Raw genomic sequence first — 17,689 nt, 5'->3', positions numbered from 1 at the left:
CGCCCACAAACTCTTTTGTGTTCTACTCGATATATCATCTATGCATGAACCTAGCTCATGATGCCACTGTTGGGGAACGTAGCATGGGAAACAAAAAATTTCCTACGCATACGCAATACCTATCCATGGTGATGATCATCTACGAGAGGGGAGAGTGAATCTACATACCCTTGTATATCGCTAAGCGGAAGCGTATATAACGAGGTTGATGTAGTGGAACATCTTCGCGATTCAAATCACAACCCGTCCCGCAATCTCATCACGATTCGTTCCACGATCCAATCACGATTCATCCGATCTAGTGCCGAACGGACGACACCTCCGCGTTCAGCACATGTACAGCTCGATGACGATCTCCACCTTCTTGAACCAACAAGAGGGGGCGGAGAGGTAGATGAGTTCTCCAGCACGGCAATGTGGTGGTGGTGGTGGTGAACTAATCCAGAAGGGCTTCGCCTAAGCATTGCCGAACTAGACTAGAGGAGAATCAGATCTAGAGAGAGAGAGAGGCAGCCGTGGCTGATTTCTGTGTTGTTCAAAAAACCCTCAATACCTCTAGTATATATAGGAGGAGGGGAGAGGAGGCAGCGTAGGCCGCTACTCCAGGGAGAAGGGGTCGACCGAACCCTAAAGGAAGAGTCCACCTTCCCACAAGGGAGGTGGACTACTTTGGGAGGACTCCTCCTTCCTTTCGTTTTAAAGGACTTTTGCCTTTTATCTCCACTCCTAGCCGCATGGGCTTTTGAGAGAGCTTCATCCAGCCCACCAGGGGCTGTTCCACATCTTCTCACAGCCCATCAGGCTCTTGGGTCGTCACACCCCTCCCGATGGTCCCCCGGCACTCCTGGTACATTACCGATGAGCCTGAAACTTTTCCGGTGACCAAAACAGGACTCCCTATATATCAATCTTTACCTATGGACCATCACGGAGCTCCTCGTGACATCCAGGATATCATCTGGGTCTTCGAACAACATTCGGTCACCAACACCTATAACTCAACTATACCGAAACGTCACCGAACCTTAAGTGGGCACACCCTGCGGGTTCGAGAACTATTCAGACATGACCTGAGACACTCCTCGGTCAATAACCAATAGCGAGGTGTGGATGCCCATATTGTCTCCTACATATTCTACGAAGATCTCTATCGGTTGAACCTTTATGACAAGGATTCAGTTAATCCCGTATGTTGTTCCCTTTGTCCTTCGGTATGTTACTTGCCCGAGATTCGATCGTCGGTATCTCTATACCTAGTTCAATCTCGTTACCGACAAGTCTCTTTACTCGTTCCATAATACAAGATCCCGTGACTAACTCCTTAGTCACATTGCTTGCAAGGCTTATTGTGATGTTTGTATTACCAAGTGGGCCCCGAGATACCTCTTTGTTACACGGAGTGACAAATCCCAATCTTGATCCTTGCGAACCCAACAGACACCTTCGGAGATACATGTAGAGCACCTTTATAGTCACCCAATAACGTTGCGACATTTGATACACACAAGGCATTCCTCCGGTGTCCGGGAGTTGCATGATCTCATGGTCATAGGAACACATACATTGACATGCAGAAAACAGTAGCAATAAACTGACACGATCATATGCTATGTTTATAGTTTGGGTCTTGTCCATCACATCATTCTCCTAATGATGTGATCACGTTATCAAGTGACAACACTTGTCTATGGCCATGAAACCTTGACTATCTTTGATCAACGAGCTAGTCAACTAGAGGCTCACTAGGAAAGTGTGTTGTCTATGTATCCACACATGTATTTGAGTTTCCAATCAGTACAATTCTAGCGCGGATAATAAACGATTATCATGAACAAGGAAATATAGTAATAACCAATTTATTATTGCCTCCAGGGCATATTTCGAACATTACATACCTTCAACATAGATGTTGAGTGAGGATGCCTTCCACTTTTCACCGCCGTATGCGTCGTTTGTGCAGATCCGAGGCGTGTGTGACGTGAGGTTATCCGAGGCAGCAGCAGCGATGCCTTGTGTTCCAGATCCGCGACGACCGCGTCCTGGTGATCCGCGACGCATTCGAGGCGCCGGCGGTGGCAGTGGAGTCGGCGACATTCTTATGATCCGCGACGGTCTCGTCCTGTCGATCCGCGATAGCGACAGCGACCGTCGGCATCTCCCCGGTTCGGTGGCAACGTTCTCATGATCCATGACGGTCGCGTCCTACTGATCCGCGACGACGACATCGGTCGCCGGCATCTCCCTGGTTCGGCGGCAGCCGCGTCTCGTTTGGGAGAGGAGGCAGCGGCCGCGACAGTCACGTACTGCCATACATAATGTTTTCATAATGAGATTTAGCTATTGAGTGAGAACGTCGTGCACTTTTCGTCGTCGTATGCATCGTCCATGCGGATCCGTGGCGTTTGCAGTGTGTGGGTATTCAAGGCGGCGACGGCGTCCTCGTGTTCTAGATCCGCGACGACCGCGTCGTGGTGATCCGCGACAGTCGTGACCCGGTGATTCACGGCGTATCCGAGGCACCGATGGTGGAGTGGAGTCGACGATGTTCTGATGATCCGCTACGGTCGTGTCTTGTTGATCCGCGATGACGACGACGGTCGCGGGCATCCCCCTGTTCGATGGCTGCCGCATCTCGTTTAGGAGAGGAGGCATCGGCCGCGAAGGCCGCGTCCCGTCGTACCAACCAAGGTGGGAGGGATGATGGGAGGAGAGACGAAAAAAATTCAGACGAGGGTGGGAGGAGGGACAAAAAAGAACCCACACAAAAAGCGGAGGACGAAAAATAACCATGGACGCAATCCTACCAACCAAGCCTTTAGGACTAGATATAAAAGGTGAACCAACATGTGGTTGGATGGTTAGAGGGTCAGTGATATCCTGAGCCCATCAGAATTCAAGTCCCAAAGCTTGCATTATTTCTGAATTTATTTTCGGCGATGCGCATTCAGTGAGAGGAGACGTTTCCGTTGACAAGACTCTTAGACGACTTCGTAAATCTCACGATAATATGTCGGCTCAGTCTCTCAAAAATGCTCATAGCGATAGGATGTGTGTGTATACGTAGGGGTAAGTATATGCATGTTTATATGAATGCTTGCATTTGTACTGTGTTAATAAATAAATAAAGATAACAAATATTAGAACCGAAGTGCTTCGTGCAACACATGATCTTATCATTTGGGTATAAATTTTAGTCGACTTAAGGTTTAGGAAAGTCCAACTCTCCTTGTATTATTTTTTTGAATGTTTTACTCCGTATAGGTGTAAAATTTTAAACACACGGGTATTTTCTTCTTCTTCAACATAGTATAGACGCAATCGTTCATATACATGCGTATACACTCATCCTTATAAACACACACGCGCATACTCTATCTCTATGAACACCTCCGAAAGACTGAGCCGTCATATCATTTTAAGATTTTTGAAGTCATCGTCGACGAAAACGTCTCCTTGCATTAAAAGTGTATCATCGAAAATTTTAAAATAAATTCAGAAACAATACAAACACCAAGACTTGAATCATAATATGCTAGAATAATACTAATCCCTCTAACCATTCAACCAGAAATTGGTTTACACCCATATCTATATTTCTCTGCCGGAGCCATTTCCACGTTCCGAGTACAGCTGCTCCATTCGGGTGGCCGTAGCGTCCAGCGCACCTGCTACCGTCACCGAGCTGACCCCTGTGCCCCGTGCTCCGGCGACACGTTGGCGTACCAGATAGGCCCGTCACCGTCACCACCACCGCATCCCCGCCGCACATCATCTCCCAGCACGACCCTCAAAGCAGTGGGGACGACGCCGCCGCCCGCGGCAAGCAAGCGGTTCGAGGGTTTTAGACGCGACATCCCTTTTTCTCCGCCCGCAAAAGAGAAAGAGGGGAAGACCCAGAGAGGAGGAGCAAGGCTTCCAGAAGGAGAAGATCGTCGGCGACGAGAGGGAGAAGGGGGACTCGACCTGGTTCTTCTCCGGGGAGGGAGAGGGAGAGGGAAGCGAGGGCTGGCCAGTTGCCGCGGCTTGGGGCGAGGAGGTCAAGGTAAAGGAGGTGGCCGGGTTGGTGCCGGCTCTGGTGCTCGCCTAGGGTTTGGAAGCTTCGGCTGGCTCGGAGGCGCCAAGGTACCTATCCCTCTCGTTCGCTCTCCCTCGCTCTCTCCCGTATATAATCAGGCGACCTCACTAGAACAAGCACAAAAAAAGTCGTCTAAAAAGACTCACCGGAACAGAAAGGAACCGGGATTTTCCTCGATTTTGTTGTGATTTGGAGGTACAGGATTGAGGGTGTCGAGGACGGCCTAACTTTGTGTCCAGGTGTCTGATGGATTTGTGCCTGATTTCGCTGCCAAGCTCTTGCCTTTTAGGTGCAAATTGGGCGCTTTCGCTTTGGAATTGCTGTGTGCTTGGGCTGCAAGCATGCAATCCATTGCGTTAGGCTTCTCGTTGACAAGTCATTTCTATTTACCCCAAGTTATAATGCCACATTTTGGGTCATCCAGAGATTCCGAGGCTTGGTACCTTAGCATGTTTGGGTAGTCTCCTTGTATGTTATTATTATTCTGTCATTCATAGTTTCCTAATATGAAACATTAACTCTGGAAATCATTTGCTTCAACCAAGCTTATCTTGTTGCCTGCTGAATGTGCCAAATCGGTAAATCCAGTTACCCCTGAATGGATATACATAAAAAAGTTGATCTTGAATAGCTAGACTAGGAAAATGATAGAGTAGGAATGTAACTTGCTAATATAGTCAATTGATAAACACTAAATATTCATTTTCCCCCTCTCATCTGGTTCCTTGCAGTGTAATGGCCACACAGAGTGCTGTTCGGTTAATTGGAGGGGGAGGGGCTGGTGGCTGGACTAAGGATTTCGGAGCATTCGACTCTCCACTGGGAAATCTTCCTGGAGAAGGGCTGGGGTTTGTGGAGAGTGGCAGTGGGATTTATGGGGGCTGGGGGGAGTCTGTCCCAAATCGAAGTGGAAGCGCGCCTCCTAGCATGGAGGGATCTCTTGCTGCTCTTGGTAATCTTATAGGCCAGAAGAGTGGAAACTTCGACGCCAGTTTAGGTAACTTGGACAATGTGATTGGAAGTTCCACGGCCGAGGAGCAGTTACGTGCTGATCCTGCATACTTCGACTATTATGGTTCCAAGGTGAATTTGAACCCAAGGCTTCCTCCTCCACTAATCTCAAGGGAGAGTCGCCGCTTCATGAACCGAGTTGGCAAGGTTAAAGAATGGAGAGTGGTTTCCCAGGATGACAGCAATAAAGGCTCCTTATTTATACCTCGATCTACTCTATCAACTCACAAGGAAGAACCTGAAGATGATAAGTCTCCAAGGTTGGATTCAAGTTCTGCAGATGATGAACAGATGAATCTTGTGGATTTTGTGCCAGTGAGTGTTCTGCATAGACCATAAGTCTCTCTTGCCTGCTTTCCATTCTTCTGATTGATTATGTGCCGCCTAGGGATGCTTGGCCTCTGTACCTGCTTGAAATACTAGTAATAATAACTGTGTCAGACCAAAGTATTAATGCAATTGCTTTCCTATGTTAAGATGCAATCAAGTTTATTGTAAGAAGTTGGAAATGAACTACTTTGCGCTTATATCAATATCAGCCAATCTTTGGACTCCAGTTTGAAGGGAAATCAGTGCTCCTTTGTTAGAAATGGTTGGCTTTGTTTGGATAATTTAAGTATTCATTGATTGCGCTAATCTAGTGATCTTGCTGCATATCTTGTAAATATTACCAAAACAAGGATGATTGGGCAGAAAATATGATGGTACTGAAAATATCTGAAACACCTGTTAGTTGCACTTGCATAATACTGAGTTCTTTTTTTTTTTTTTGCATAGATGCGCAATTAACGATCATGTTTAGTTACATTTTTTTTCCATGCTGCACATGCAAATGAAGGTTGACATTACTTTTAACATTTTAATTTTACGTCCCAGCATGTTACAGTTTATTGTCTTAATATCTGTTCATATTTTCTCTAGGAGAGCTTTCAGCAGAACCCCGGTTCTTTGTATGACAACTCTTCTTCACATCCATCAAGTAGCAGTATTGGTGATGGTGTAGCTGTCCATTCTAATATTGACTCATCAAGGAATTTGCCACATGATGTTGTCAAGCCATCAGGGTTGAATTCGTGGACACCTGTACCTTTGGCCAGTGGACTGATAAGTACACATAGTAGCAATCTCTCATCTACATATGCTCCCAGTTCATCATGTTCTGATAATAACCCTAGTGTACAAATTTCTGAGCAACAGCAAGAAAAGCAGAGCATAGGCACGGAGCCTGGAATTGATATGCCGATCAGTGAGGTGGTTGTTACTGAGCTTGATGTTGTGGACTCAAGTATGAAGAATTTGAAGTTAAGTTTGGATAGCCAGACTACGCCACAAGTTAAGCAGCAGTGGCAGGGCAATTTCTTGCAGCAGTATGACTTCTCACCTCTAGTCCAAGGTGACCATATGCCAATGACTCCTCACGGAGCACATCTTCCCCATGTTCCTTTTGTTGACAACTTGCCTCATACTCAGCTAAAACTACCCACTGGTGACATGCCGCAGCTTTTACCTCAACTTGGTATGCCGACACCCTTTTATACACCAAATTCTTTTGGAAGCCCATATTATCAGAATTTGCATCCAGCCAGTGTATTGGCAACTCCGTATGTGACTGGTGGGTATGCTTTGGGTGGTTCAGGTTTCCCACCCGTTATGACTAGCTATTCTCCCCAGAGTTCTGCTGCGACACCTCTCGACAGCCCTATGACTCCAAGCTTTAGTGGTAGGCCATCTGGTTTTCATTCAGCAGGGAATTTTACTGCAGGAACCGAACTTGTTCAGCCATACAAAATGTACGGGCAACTTGGGGTTCCCATGCAGCCACCCATTCCCGATCCAAACTTTTTTCAGTTCTTTCAGCATCCCTCTTTTCCACAGTATGCCAGTGGAAATCAATACAATACATTGGCTCCAAGGGGTAGTGTTTTTGGAAATGTTACTGATAATTTTGATCCACACAAGTTATTTCCTCAAGCTCAATATCCGTCTGATCAGAGGCTTCAACTTCCAAAAACTGGAATTTCTAATTCTCCTACAACGCTAAGAGGAGGAACTGTTCCAAATTATCATGGCATATCACCCTATGTTGGAGCGCCGTTGACTTATCCGACAAGCCCAGTGTTTCAGGGGCAACCTTTCTCTGGAATTTCCCCCTCTGGCCGAAATGATCCTGCAAGGTTTCAGCCAGCCTCGAGAAATATGACTGCTGTTTCTGGGTTTCAAGGGCAGCGAGAAAGGGAGAAATTTGATAGCCCGAAGGCATGCACTTTCCTGGAAGAACTTAAGTCCAACAGAGCACGTAGGGTTGAGCTATCTGATATCACAGGTCGTATAGTAGATTTCAGGTTAGTTGTGTTATGTTGATTATTTATCATTCTAACTTGATATGCATATTAGCATATTTATCATTCTATTAGGCATGCATCTCAGCATATGTATTTTGGTCACTAACTCGTGACGTGCTCTTGACCTCAGCGCTGACCAACATGGTAGCCGTTTCATCCAGCAGAAGTTGGAAAACTGCACTGCCGAAGAGAAGGCGGCCGTGTTTGCAGAAGTTCTTCCTCATGCTTCATCTTTAATGACTGATGTGTTTGGGAATTATGTGATCCAAAAGGTATGTTGTTGTAATAAGGAGTATGTTGGTTATCTGTTATGTGGAGCAAATTGTCTGTATCACTCCGTCGCGCATGATAACTGCCGGTTGTACAAAAAAGTGACATGTAATCACTGCAGTTTTTTGAACATGGAACTCCTGAGCAAAGAAGGGATCTTGCTGCCAAGCTTGCTGGTCATGTTGTACCTTTGAGCCTTCAGATGTATGGATGCCGAGTAATTCAAAAGGTACTCTTACTCTTCAACATTTGCCTGTTTTTAGTCAAGCCTTATCTCATTCTGTGTTAATTGTAAAGATATTGGTCTATGAGTATGCACCTTGTTCGTCTATTATGCATCTTGTTTTCTCCATGTGTTTTTAGCTTTTTTGGGGGGTTTACTTGGGATGTTCACTTAAAAGCTACAAAGTTATTTAGCTCAAAAATTAGCTACTGGATTAATCATACATTTTGGATGGTACCCTGATATGCATGACTAAGCGGCAGGGCTGCATTTTGTTTGCAATAGATAACTGGGTTAGCTAAGCTTAACACATGTAGGTTGGTGTAACCTCGATTTTGTGTTTGGCAACTAACCGGATTAACCCAAATTACTCTTATGCTAGCTTAGGTTTGTTCGGCTAGATAACTGTAGGAAAAAAATGTTTGGTGGTTAATCATGGTAGGTTAGCTTCATTCCACCATTTTAGTGTGTTGACATAATCATGGTTGTTTATGGGCCAAAGCTGATATGGCAGCTCCAAGGCAGGCAATGTCATATGCCTTGAAAATACAATAGTGATGGTTGCTATATGAGAGGTAAGGATTTGCTAGAACTAGGGTTTGGAATTTGAGTTTTGTTCCAACTTGTGGATCAAGAGTGTATCCTTTGAGATTAAGTTAGCTCACTAGATCATCTGACATGTAACATCAGTTAAATATGGTGGTCAGTCAGAAAAAAACTTTTGTTTTCGGGGATAAATGGATAATGTGCAAATTATCACCAGCCTGTAGAAAGCTTTGAAGAGAGCTAGAGTAATCAGGAAAATTGGAGAAATGGATTGAAGTGTATCTATAGTTGGTAGTACGTAAGAACATTATATTATTCTGCGTGCAATCAGTATGGTTGGAAAAATTACTTGGGAAATTTAAAATAACAAGTAGAATTAGTATGTAATCTGCTATGTAAATTTGTGTGTAATATGCTATGTAATTAGCGTGTAATCTGGCAGTTACATGTTGGCACGGTATGGGAAATTCTGGATCAACCAGCATATACATGATAGTATCTGACGTGTCATGCACTCCTGCTGTTACTAATTTTTGCTTTGTTTATTTCTCTTCTATAATATGCAGGCTCTTGAAGTTATGGAACTTGACCAGAAAATAGATCTGGTCCGCGAGCTTGATGGAAATATTATGCGATGTGTTCGTGACCAAAATGGGAATCATGTTATACAGAAGTGCATAGAATGTGTTCCCACGGAACATATTGGTTTCGTAGTATCTGCTTTTCGGGGACAAGTTGCTAGCCTTTCAATGCATCCATATGGTTGCCGTGTTATTCAGGTGGGTTTAGAATAATATTCAATACAAATTTGGTACTTGATCCTGGCATGCTGACTTTCTTTCTCCCTTCAATCCATACCCTGCTCTTCAGAGAGTTCTGGAGCATTGTGGTGGTGATTCACGAGGTCAGTGCATAATAGATGAAATATTGCAGTCCGCTTGCATCCTCGCACAAGACCAGTATGGCAACTATGTCACACAGGTGAAATTTATTTGCAATTTGATTCTGTATCTTTAGCCAAATTCTTATAAGTGCACAGTGCTTTGATTTATAAACTGACAGAGTGACTGTAATAAACACAAAATACCTCACCAATTATGATTTGTCTTTGGTTCATTTGTCGCAAAGCTATGGAGTTCTATGATACCAGATGATGGTGTGAGTGAAGTGCCCTTGGCTACTTTACATCAGAATATATCAGCTTATATCTTTTTTCCGGGCTCTTTTGCAGCATGTTGTGGAAAAAGGAAAAAGTCATGAAAGGGCTCAAATAATCAGTAAATTGGCTGGGCAGGTTGTCACCATGAGCCAAAATAAATTTGCATCAAATGTGATAGAGAAGTGTTTTCAACATGGAGATATTGCAGAACGAGATCTTCTAATCAGAGAGATTGTGGAGCAGACTGACGGAAACGATACCTTGCTGGTATGTATGATGATTTGACACTAGTGCAATGTTTCCGTCCCTTTCTTTGCCTCCTTCGTTTTGCTGATCGATTTTAAGGCGGTAATGGTCCAATGTACAGGGTCTTAAGTCTGAAGTAGGCAGTAGCATCCCATGTGAAATCAGATAATGACAATTTAGCAGTCGGGAGTTACATTTCCAAGCCCGACTGAGCAATCTGAGTCCTGTATCTTTGTACGGTCTATTGTTTCTGATTCCGTCGACCCTAGATTCTAAGCTTGTTCGCTATTAAATTCCTGTGTGTTCATTTTGCTAACCACTTGTTATGCAATTAGGCAATGATGAAGGATCAGTACGCTAATTATGTTGTTCAGAAGATACTTGAAACATGCAACGATGAGCAGCGGGAACTTCTGGTCAGCCGTGTAAAGGGTCACTTGCAAGCACTGAGGAAGTACACCTATGGCAAACATATCGCGAGCCGGGTCGAGCAGCTTTGCGGTGAAGGTGAGCCTCTTGAACTAGCGACTTTACGACGAACCAATCAATCTTCCCTATGTTTTGCTTCAGCTCTAGTGTTGTGAAGTGTCTTTATTAATCCTATAATAATCCTTCCAGGAGATGCCGAGTGCGACTCCTAGGGGACGGGAGGTGCCTCAACGCTCGCCCGATTCATCGTCAAGGAAGAAATCAACGCCCGCCCAATTCATAGGCAACGAAGAAATCATAACTTGGAACCGTGGTGCTTCAAAGTGCTAACAAAACTTGGAACTCCAGCAAGGAAGATTGTACATATGTGACTGTAGGCAGTGTAGGAGGTGCTAGGCACAAGGTTTCTTCTGTGCGCATCAGTGTATCTATGTTAGGGTGTGCTTGTCCACACTGTACTACTGTAGTTGGTAGCCGTGTGCAAAATATGTATAGTAGTAGTGGTTTGGCTTGTGTGTGTGATACATATATGTTTTTCGAAAAGGATTGACTGCTTGGTAATGTAATTGCTTGCTTGCTTGCTTAAATCTCCAGTTATGTAATAAAACATCGTCCATTCATTGGATTGACTGAAGAGAAAATGGCTTGTGATTTATTACAGGTTACAGAGCATCTCCAGCTGCGCCCCCAAGGGCCCTTTGATTTGACCAAAAAATGCCCTGACGTCCCAAGGCAAACCTAGGAAGCTCGGGGCAGGGAGGCTAATTTCACCGTTTTGCAGGCGTTGGCCCACCTGCCAGCGTCTCTCTCTCCTTTCTCCTCTCTCCTCGTTTTTCCCTGGACTAGTTAGCGTGCCTGGACTAGTTAGCGGGCATGTGCAACGCACGTCTTCATTTTCTGCACGTCTTCATTTTCTTACAGAACATGATGAAATATGTAAGTTATAAGTGTTTCACGATTTCATAATTTGTTAAATATCTCCGTAAACATGCAAACATCTATATCATACCTAGAAAACATCTAGGAAATGAAATTGAATTTACCAATGTATTGTATGACCCTTGCATTGTCATGAAGCAACTTGAGTAACTAACTTTATTATTACGACCAAATTATGCAAAAAAAGTATAATGTTAAATGTCATAAATAAATTCTGTACTCATTAAACAAACACTCAATTATTGTCCATATAATAGATTTAAACATGTGCGAGCAGCCATGAGAAGCATGGGGTCTTTTTTTTATCAGAGGCCAAGCCACTCCGAGGCCTACGGTTGGTGCTCCCGAGCGTCTATCGGTGGGTTTAAGGAACATAACTTCCCAGCAAGTGACCTTGAACTTTCAGTAAACATCCATCACTTCACTTCTTCCATGAAGAGATAATGCCAAGGCAACAATTATCATCCCACATGGTTCAATTAGACAAAAAAAGAGTAAATTTACGAAGCTGGGCATCACAAACATACCTTGATCCAAGAATGATGACCAACTCTTGCAGGGCTCCAAAGTTCCAAACCATTAAAAAATGCCAAATGCTGCTACATTTGATTTCACCTTGCAAACACATGTTTTCTTTTACTTAAAAAATGTAATTGATATGAATCAACAACTCACCGCACCCATATTGGATAGGGAAAAGGAACAATCATGTTTCCTGAAAAACAGGAAAGCAATAAGCACTCCACAAAGCATGATTTCACCACATTAGAGAGCTTTACTATGTGTACAACGCCACAACAAAGATATGCTTGCCTAAACCATGATTCATGTTGCTCCCCAAAATTTTGCAGTGCATACTTTTACTTTTGACATTATTATGTAAACTGGAAATTAGCGGCGATCATTGAGGGCAACCCTAAAAGTAAAAGTACCAATTCAAAATATGCATTGAAAATATAACATGGAAGCGATCCCTTGCTCTACAAGCACAGGGCTACTCAAAGCATCAACAATAGTTTTGGTATAGGATAAAAAAACTTGCAGATATGAAATTAGTGTCAACTCTGTCTTGATCTATAATGCATTTGACATCGGCCTACTTGGTCTTACCATCTATGAATAAACTATACATAAACATCACTACCGAAATTAAATAAGAAATAAGACACAAAAATAATTTATTTCATTAGTCCAATTAGTAAATGAGAAAATAGGCCAAGAGCCCTTTCAATAGTGACCCAAGTTGTGGTGGCTTCTGAATCTGCGAAAGAATTAGTAATTTGGGACAAGTAAACTAAATGACACATCTAATATAGTCTCTCACATGGCATCACAAAATAGAAGAAAAGGTGTGCAAGTTAACTGGAAAGAAGATATTGGCTTGCTAGTCCGTCCACGGTCTAACTTTTGGTAAGTGGAAGGCCATGCTTGGGTGGACTGTTGACCGTCCATACGCGTTACCATAAAAACAACCAAATATAAATTTTACAGGTCAAAGCAGCCCAAACCATCCAAATGTATGAGGAAACTCTGAAATTTGTACTGGTTAAAAAAGGCACCATAAAAACAGCAAAGGAGACTATTATGCGATCAGCAAACAAAACAGAAAACAAAGTTAAGAGTGATTACTGCTGCATAGATGATGAGTTGATGATCCCGACTCATCTTTAATCCTCTTCTTGTCACAAAAATAGGTTGGGGAATAAGAGCACATGAATGCAAGACACAACAAAATCCCGAATGTCTGTCTAGAAATATGTGTTTGATGCAAAACTTCACTGATCATCACAAGCGCAAATTACTGCTACAAATATAATGATCATGCAAGATTTTTTTTTCAAAATTTGGGTTATAAATTTATCTTATTATGTTTGATCATGCCTGACCATTATTGGTAGAAAGATAATACCATAGAAAAGTTTCTTTTTTACTATCAACATCAGAGGTTGGTTTGCTGGATGATTAAAGGAAAAGTACATCAGTTAATCACCATCAATTTGGTTGCTCTGATGCTTTGAGTGCCGGACCCCTGTCCTTTGGCGATTCATGATGAACTGGTCCGGGGGCGCCTGCGAGCGAGTAGGAGAGGCATGGTGCGACAAGATGCTGCATGCCACGAGGGAAATGAAATTTTACTATTTCATACCATTCATGTTGCTGCTTTCAGATTAAATTGAGTTAGATCCTGATTTCCATACCATTCATGTGTCAAGTAATCGTCCATGTTCATATGTATGAACAAATTTTTAACACATCTGGCGGCCATTCTGTAACCTGATATGACGCAGAAAAATTTAGCATTAGAAATTATACGTATAACATCAACAGTATATGCATGCAGTTGCCTCAAGAAACGACCATATGCGCTTTAAAATGAAAGCACACAAATGAACAAGGAACATATAAGAAATGCGAGTTATATAGTATCTTATTACAAACATGGCAGTAAGCACAAGTCCAAATCTTCACACTTTTCCATGGCTGTAGCACAAGTTACCTTATTAATTGGTACTTGTGTATTGAACTTCTGGATGGTCAACTCTTGCTCTTTAGGTGGTGCTGGCCTGCTGTAGCTTCAGCCATCCAAGTTACGTGGACTCCACTTTTTCACCTTTGGCTTTAGATCAACCACCTTTTGTAATAAACCAGGGGTGCGGGACAGGCACTGACAGTCAAACAAGCCTAATTAGTAGGATCTCGAATCAAACATGAACATGGAAAATTAAAGCAAAGGCAGATGCATATCCAGAAAACAGAGACATTTTAATTAGCAATAGAAATGAAAGAATTCAATCCGATTAATTTTGATGTCGAAACAGAGATAATGCTCTCTTGTATAAAATTAGACTAATGTACATTTCAAAAAAGAATATTGGACCACTCTTGTCCTCTCTTCAGAAGAGCGGAGGTGGGGATGAGAAGAGGAACATGTGGTGACGAACTCCCAAGCCTTCCATGCTGTGGTGTCGGAGCTCCATGTCCATGTAGAAGAAGCACATCGCTGCCGGTGCCGTGGTTGTCCATGTGGATCCAATGCCATGCTGGGAGCAGACACAGGAAGGGCGCCGCATCACTTGCTCGATCGCGGTCGTGGTGGATTTCCCACCCTCGAGCTCGATCCGCCACCACGAGCTGCCACGGGGCTGGGGGCTGGGTGCAGGGGAACGGCGGGCGGCGGGGAACAGCGGGGCGGCGGGGAACGGTGGAGGGCGGGGCGAGCGGGGGAGAGGCGACGGGCTGGGCGAGTGAATGCGGCGGCGCATATCTTGTGGAGGACATGGGGCTGGGGGCTGGGTGCAGGGGAACGGCGGGGAACAACGGGGAGGTGGGGAGCGGTGGAGGGCGGGGCGAGCGGGGGAGAGGCGACGGGCTGGGCGAGTAGGCGGGGGTGAGCGGGGGAGAGGAGGCGGCGAGCGGGGTGAGCACGCGACGGGCGGGGAGGGGAGATGAGTCAGGGTTGGTGCGGTTTCGGAACGCTTCGCGAAGAGAACGTGGGGCTTCGCGATGTTAATGAAAGATTTCGTTAACGATGATTTAAGACCCTTGATCATTTGATTAGACGTTTCAGATTAGAAGTTGGATCTGCCTTCTCGTTCTTTTAATAGTACAGATGCATACGCAGGCTAACACGTCAACATAAACAACAGAGAAAAACTGTTGCTTTCATTCTAGGCCCATCAGGTAACTCAGCCGAGACCAAAACAATGCAATATGACAAGGATCCTACGGCCAATCAAGGAGACACTCTTTAGTTCTCCGAGATGAGATTAAATTATTCCTGCTGAAGAAGATGGGATTAAATCGAGAAATACATGATCAAAACCTTTAGAGCTATTATGATCAAACGTCCGATGGTTGATACTTTGACACGTTCCCAGATGAGATCAAATGAAGCAAGTAGAGAACTGGTCATGTTGAGGTGGTGGGTATTGGCCCAAACGTAAGTTCAAAACTGAAAATTCATAATACCATCCATTCTTTATCGTAATAATGTATACTGAAGTTGTGACTTGTGTTGGATGAGCGATGATGATTCATAAGTAACTATTGACTGCACGTGACAATAAAACAAAGATGACTAATTGGAAAATAGTCTACAATTAATTGAAACTTATTATCATGAGTCAGAATCGGAGTTTTTAGTTGACAATCAAAAGGAATTTGAGGTTCAAACTGAAAGTGCATGCTATGCCCCTAATCGACTTTTGGTGTTAATGACAACACATACATAGGAAACTAATCCTATTTGTTAAGTGTATCTGAGGATGGAAGTACTTTAGTAGATTGAGAATTATGTGCCAAAGGTTGTCTGAGAAGATTGGGATTTATATTTCGAGAAGGCTCGGGATTAAGAAAAGATGCTATAGACTATTCTTTTTAAGTTTACTGATATTGAGTATAGGGATCCCGCACTATTAAGAGGGGATCACATGTTTTGCGATGAACTTGCTCATACCACATCTTCACTGTCATACCCAATACCACATATTCTCCACTCTGTTCTTATCTCAAAACAGGCCTATTGCCTCGGACATTCGGCTCCCTCCGGACGTCCGAGGGCCGGACGACCGACAGGCTTCGGAAATCCGCAGCCCTTCACCAGAAGTTTGTGAGTCATATAACTCCGAAATCCGGCTCCCTCCGGACATCCGAGGGCCGGACGTCCGACCAGCCTCGGAAATCCGGAGCCCTGCACCAGTAGAAGTTGAGTTCTATAACTCGGATTTTTGGCTCCCTCCGGACGTCCGAGGGCCGGACGTCCGAACCCCTTCGGAAATCCGGAACCTACCACCAGAAGAAGTTGAATCGTATAACTCGGATTTCCGGTCCTCTCTGGACGTCCGGTTGCTGTTCAATTCAAAATAGTTTCAATCGTATCTACAGGCCTCGGACAACCGACCCGTGTCGGACGTCCGACCCCTCGCGGATGCCTGGACTTCCGGCAACTGTCGGATGTCCGGACCCTGTGTGACTTAAAGTGTCCCCAACGGCTGGATTTCACTCCCCACTATATATACTCTTCTCCCACCTCGTGAAAGGGTGTTCAACACAGCTAGAATACACCCAAGAACACCTTTCCTCTCACTCACTCTTGTCTCCACCAAATCCTAGATCCCAAGAGCATTTGTGAGTCCCTTTGAGTGTTGTTCCAATCAAAAGATAGATCGTCTCCCTCTCCTCCTTTCCACCAAAGTGATTTGTGATTTGAGCAAGTTTTGAGCAATCCCCGTGATCTTGTTACTCTTGGAGGTTGGAGACTCCTAGGCGGTAGGAGTCTTCGGAGAGGAATCAGACCATTGTGATTTCCCCCGGAAAGTTTGTGAAGGTTTGGAAGCCACCTCAAGGCTTACCACTAGTGGTTGAGAAACGCCTTCGTGGAGTTATCTCAAAGGAAGAATAGGGCGAGCCTTCGTGGCGTTGGTGTGCCTTCGTGGTAACATCCGCCCCTCTAACGGTTACGTAGCTTCCCTCCAAGGAAGTGAACAACGGGATACATCCTTGTCTCTCCTGGAGTTTCGGTTATTCCTAACCCTAAGTCTCTACTTGTGTTAATCCTTATTACGTACTTGTATTTGATTATTGTTTACCGCTTGCCTTACTTCACTCTAAATAGCTTACTCCTTGTCGTAGCAATTATTAGGCTTACACTCATATTCCGCACTTTTGCCTAAAATTGGTAAGTAATTATTAAAATTTGGATTTGTACCTATTCACCCCCCTCTAGGTCCATCTCGATCCTTTTCACAAACTGTATCCAGCAAACAAGTGGAAATCTCATAATATTTATTAGTCATAGCATGGCTGCACAAAAGGAACTCATTCACGACCAACTGAAAAGCAGAGAAGAAGAAATTTCAACCAGAGCAAAACAGAAGAGCGTGCGCCTGCCCAGTCATCATTTTGAAGAATGAACGAATATTGTCAGCAATTATCAGCTTATATTTTGGTATCTCAAATTGGTCAATAGCCTATAACTAACTAAAACTCATCCAAACAAATGAACAAGTGTCAGAGAAAAAGAATAGCAGAGCAAAACAGCAGAGCACTATGGGCAAAATAGGCTACAATTAGGTAAAACCCATCTAAACCAATGAACCAAATCATTGCGAGCCAGTATGAGACTTGTTTAAGTAGACAGTTGATTCTGCCATCACTACCACTACAAAAAAGAACCTTGAGTTTCATGCTGTATCCAACAAACAGGTGAAAATGTCATAACCAGGTGAATGCAAGAGATATTTATCAGTTGTAGCATGGCTGGACAAAAGGGAATTCATTGATGAATCAAGATGAACTTTAAGCAGAGAAAGAAGAATTTCCACCCATAGCAAAGAAACAGCAGAAGAATTTCCATCCACCAGTCATAATAACTCCTAAAAATAAACGAACAGGGTCAACTATTATCAGCTTCTATTTCAGTTTCTGAATCCAGCAGTTTATTGTATAAC

General features: G+C 43.9%; 1 protein-coding gene and 1 long non-coding RNA gene across 2 annotated transcripts; one reads left to right on the top strand and one right to left on the bottom strand.

The window, feature by feature from the left end:
* Positions 1-3,801: 3,801 nt before the first annotated feature.
* On the top strand, positions 3,802-10,935 carry LOC123413488 (pumilio homolog 5-like). Its single transcript, XM_045106428.1, has 10 exons — positions 3,802-4,122; positions 4,807-5,401; positions 6,008-7,428; positions 7,559-7,700; positions 7,820-7,927; positions 9,034-9,246; positions 9,338-9,448; positions 9,699-9,893; positions 10,208-10,379; positions 10,491-10,935. The coding sequence occupies exons 2-10, from the start codon at positions 4,811-4,813 to the stop codon at positions 10,511-10,513; spliced, it is 2,976 nt and encodes a 991-aa protein (XP_044962363.1). The 5' UTR covers positions 3,802-4,122; positions 4,807-4,810; the 3' UTR covers positions 10,514-10,935.
* A 2,323-nt stretch (positions 10,936-13,258) lies between these two features.
* On the bottom strand, positions 13,259-13,807 carry LOC123412673. Its single transcript, XR_006613570.1, has 3 exons — positions 13,738-13,807; positions 13,439-13,514; positions 13,259-13,346 (listed from the first exon to the last, which is right to left on the bottom strand). It is a non-coding gene; the product is annotated as an uncharacterized LOC123412673 (long non-coding RNA).
* Positions 13,808-17,689: the final 3,882 nt, after the last annotated feature.

This window comes from Hordeum vulgare, chromosome 7H (assembly GCF_904849725.1).
Source record: "Hordeum vulgare subsp. vulgare chromosome 7H, MorexV3_pseudomolecules_assembly, whole genome shotgun sequence".
Lineage (NCBI taxonomy): Eukaryota > Viridiplantae > Streptophyta > Magnoliopsida > Poales > Poaceae > Hordeum > Hordeum vulgare.
Note: the sequence above shows the minus strand (reverse complement) of the source record. Positions and strands in the feature narration are given on the sequence as shown.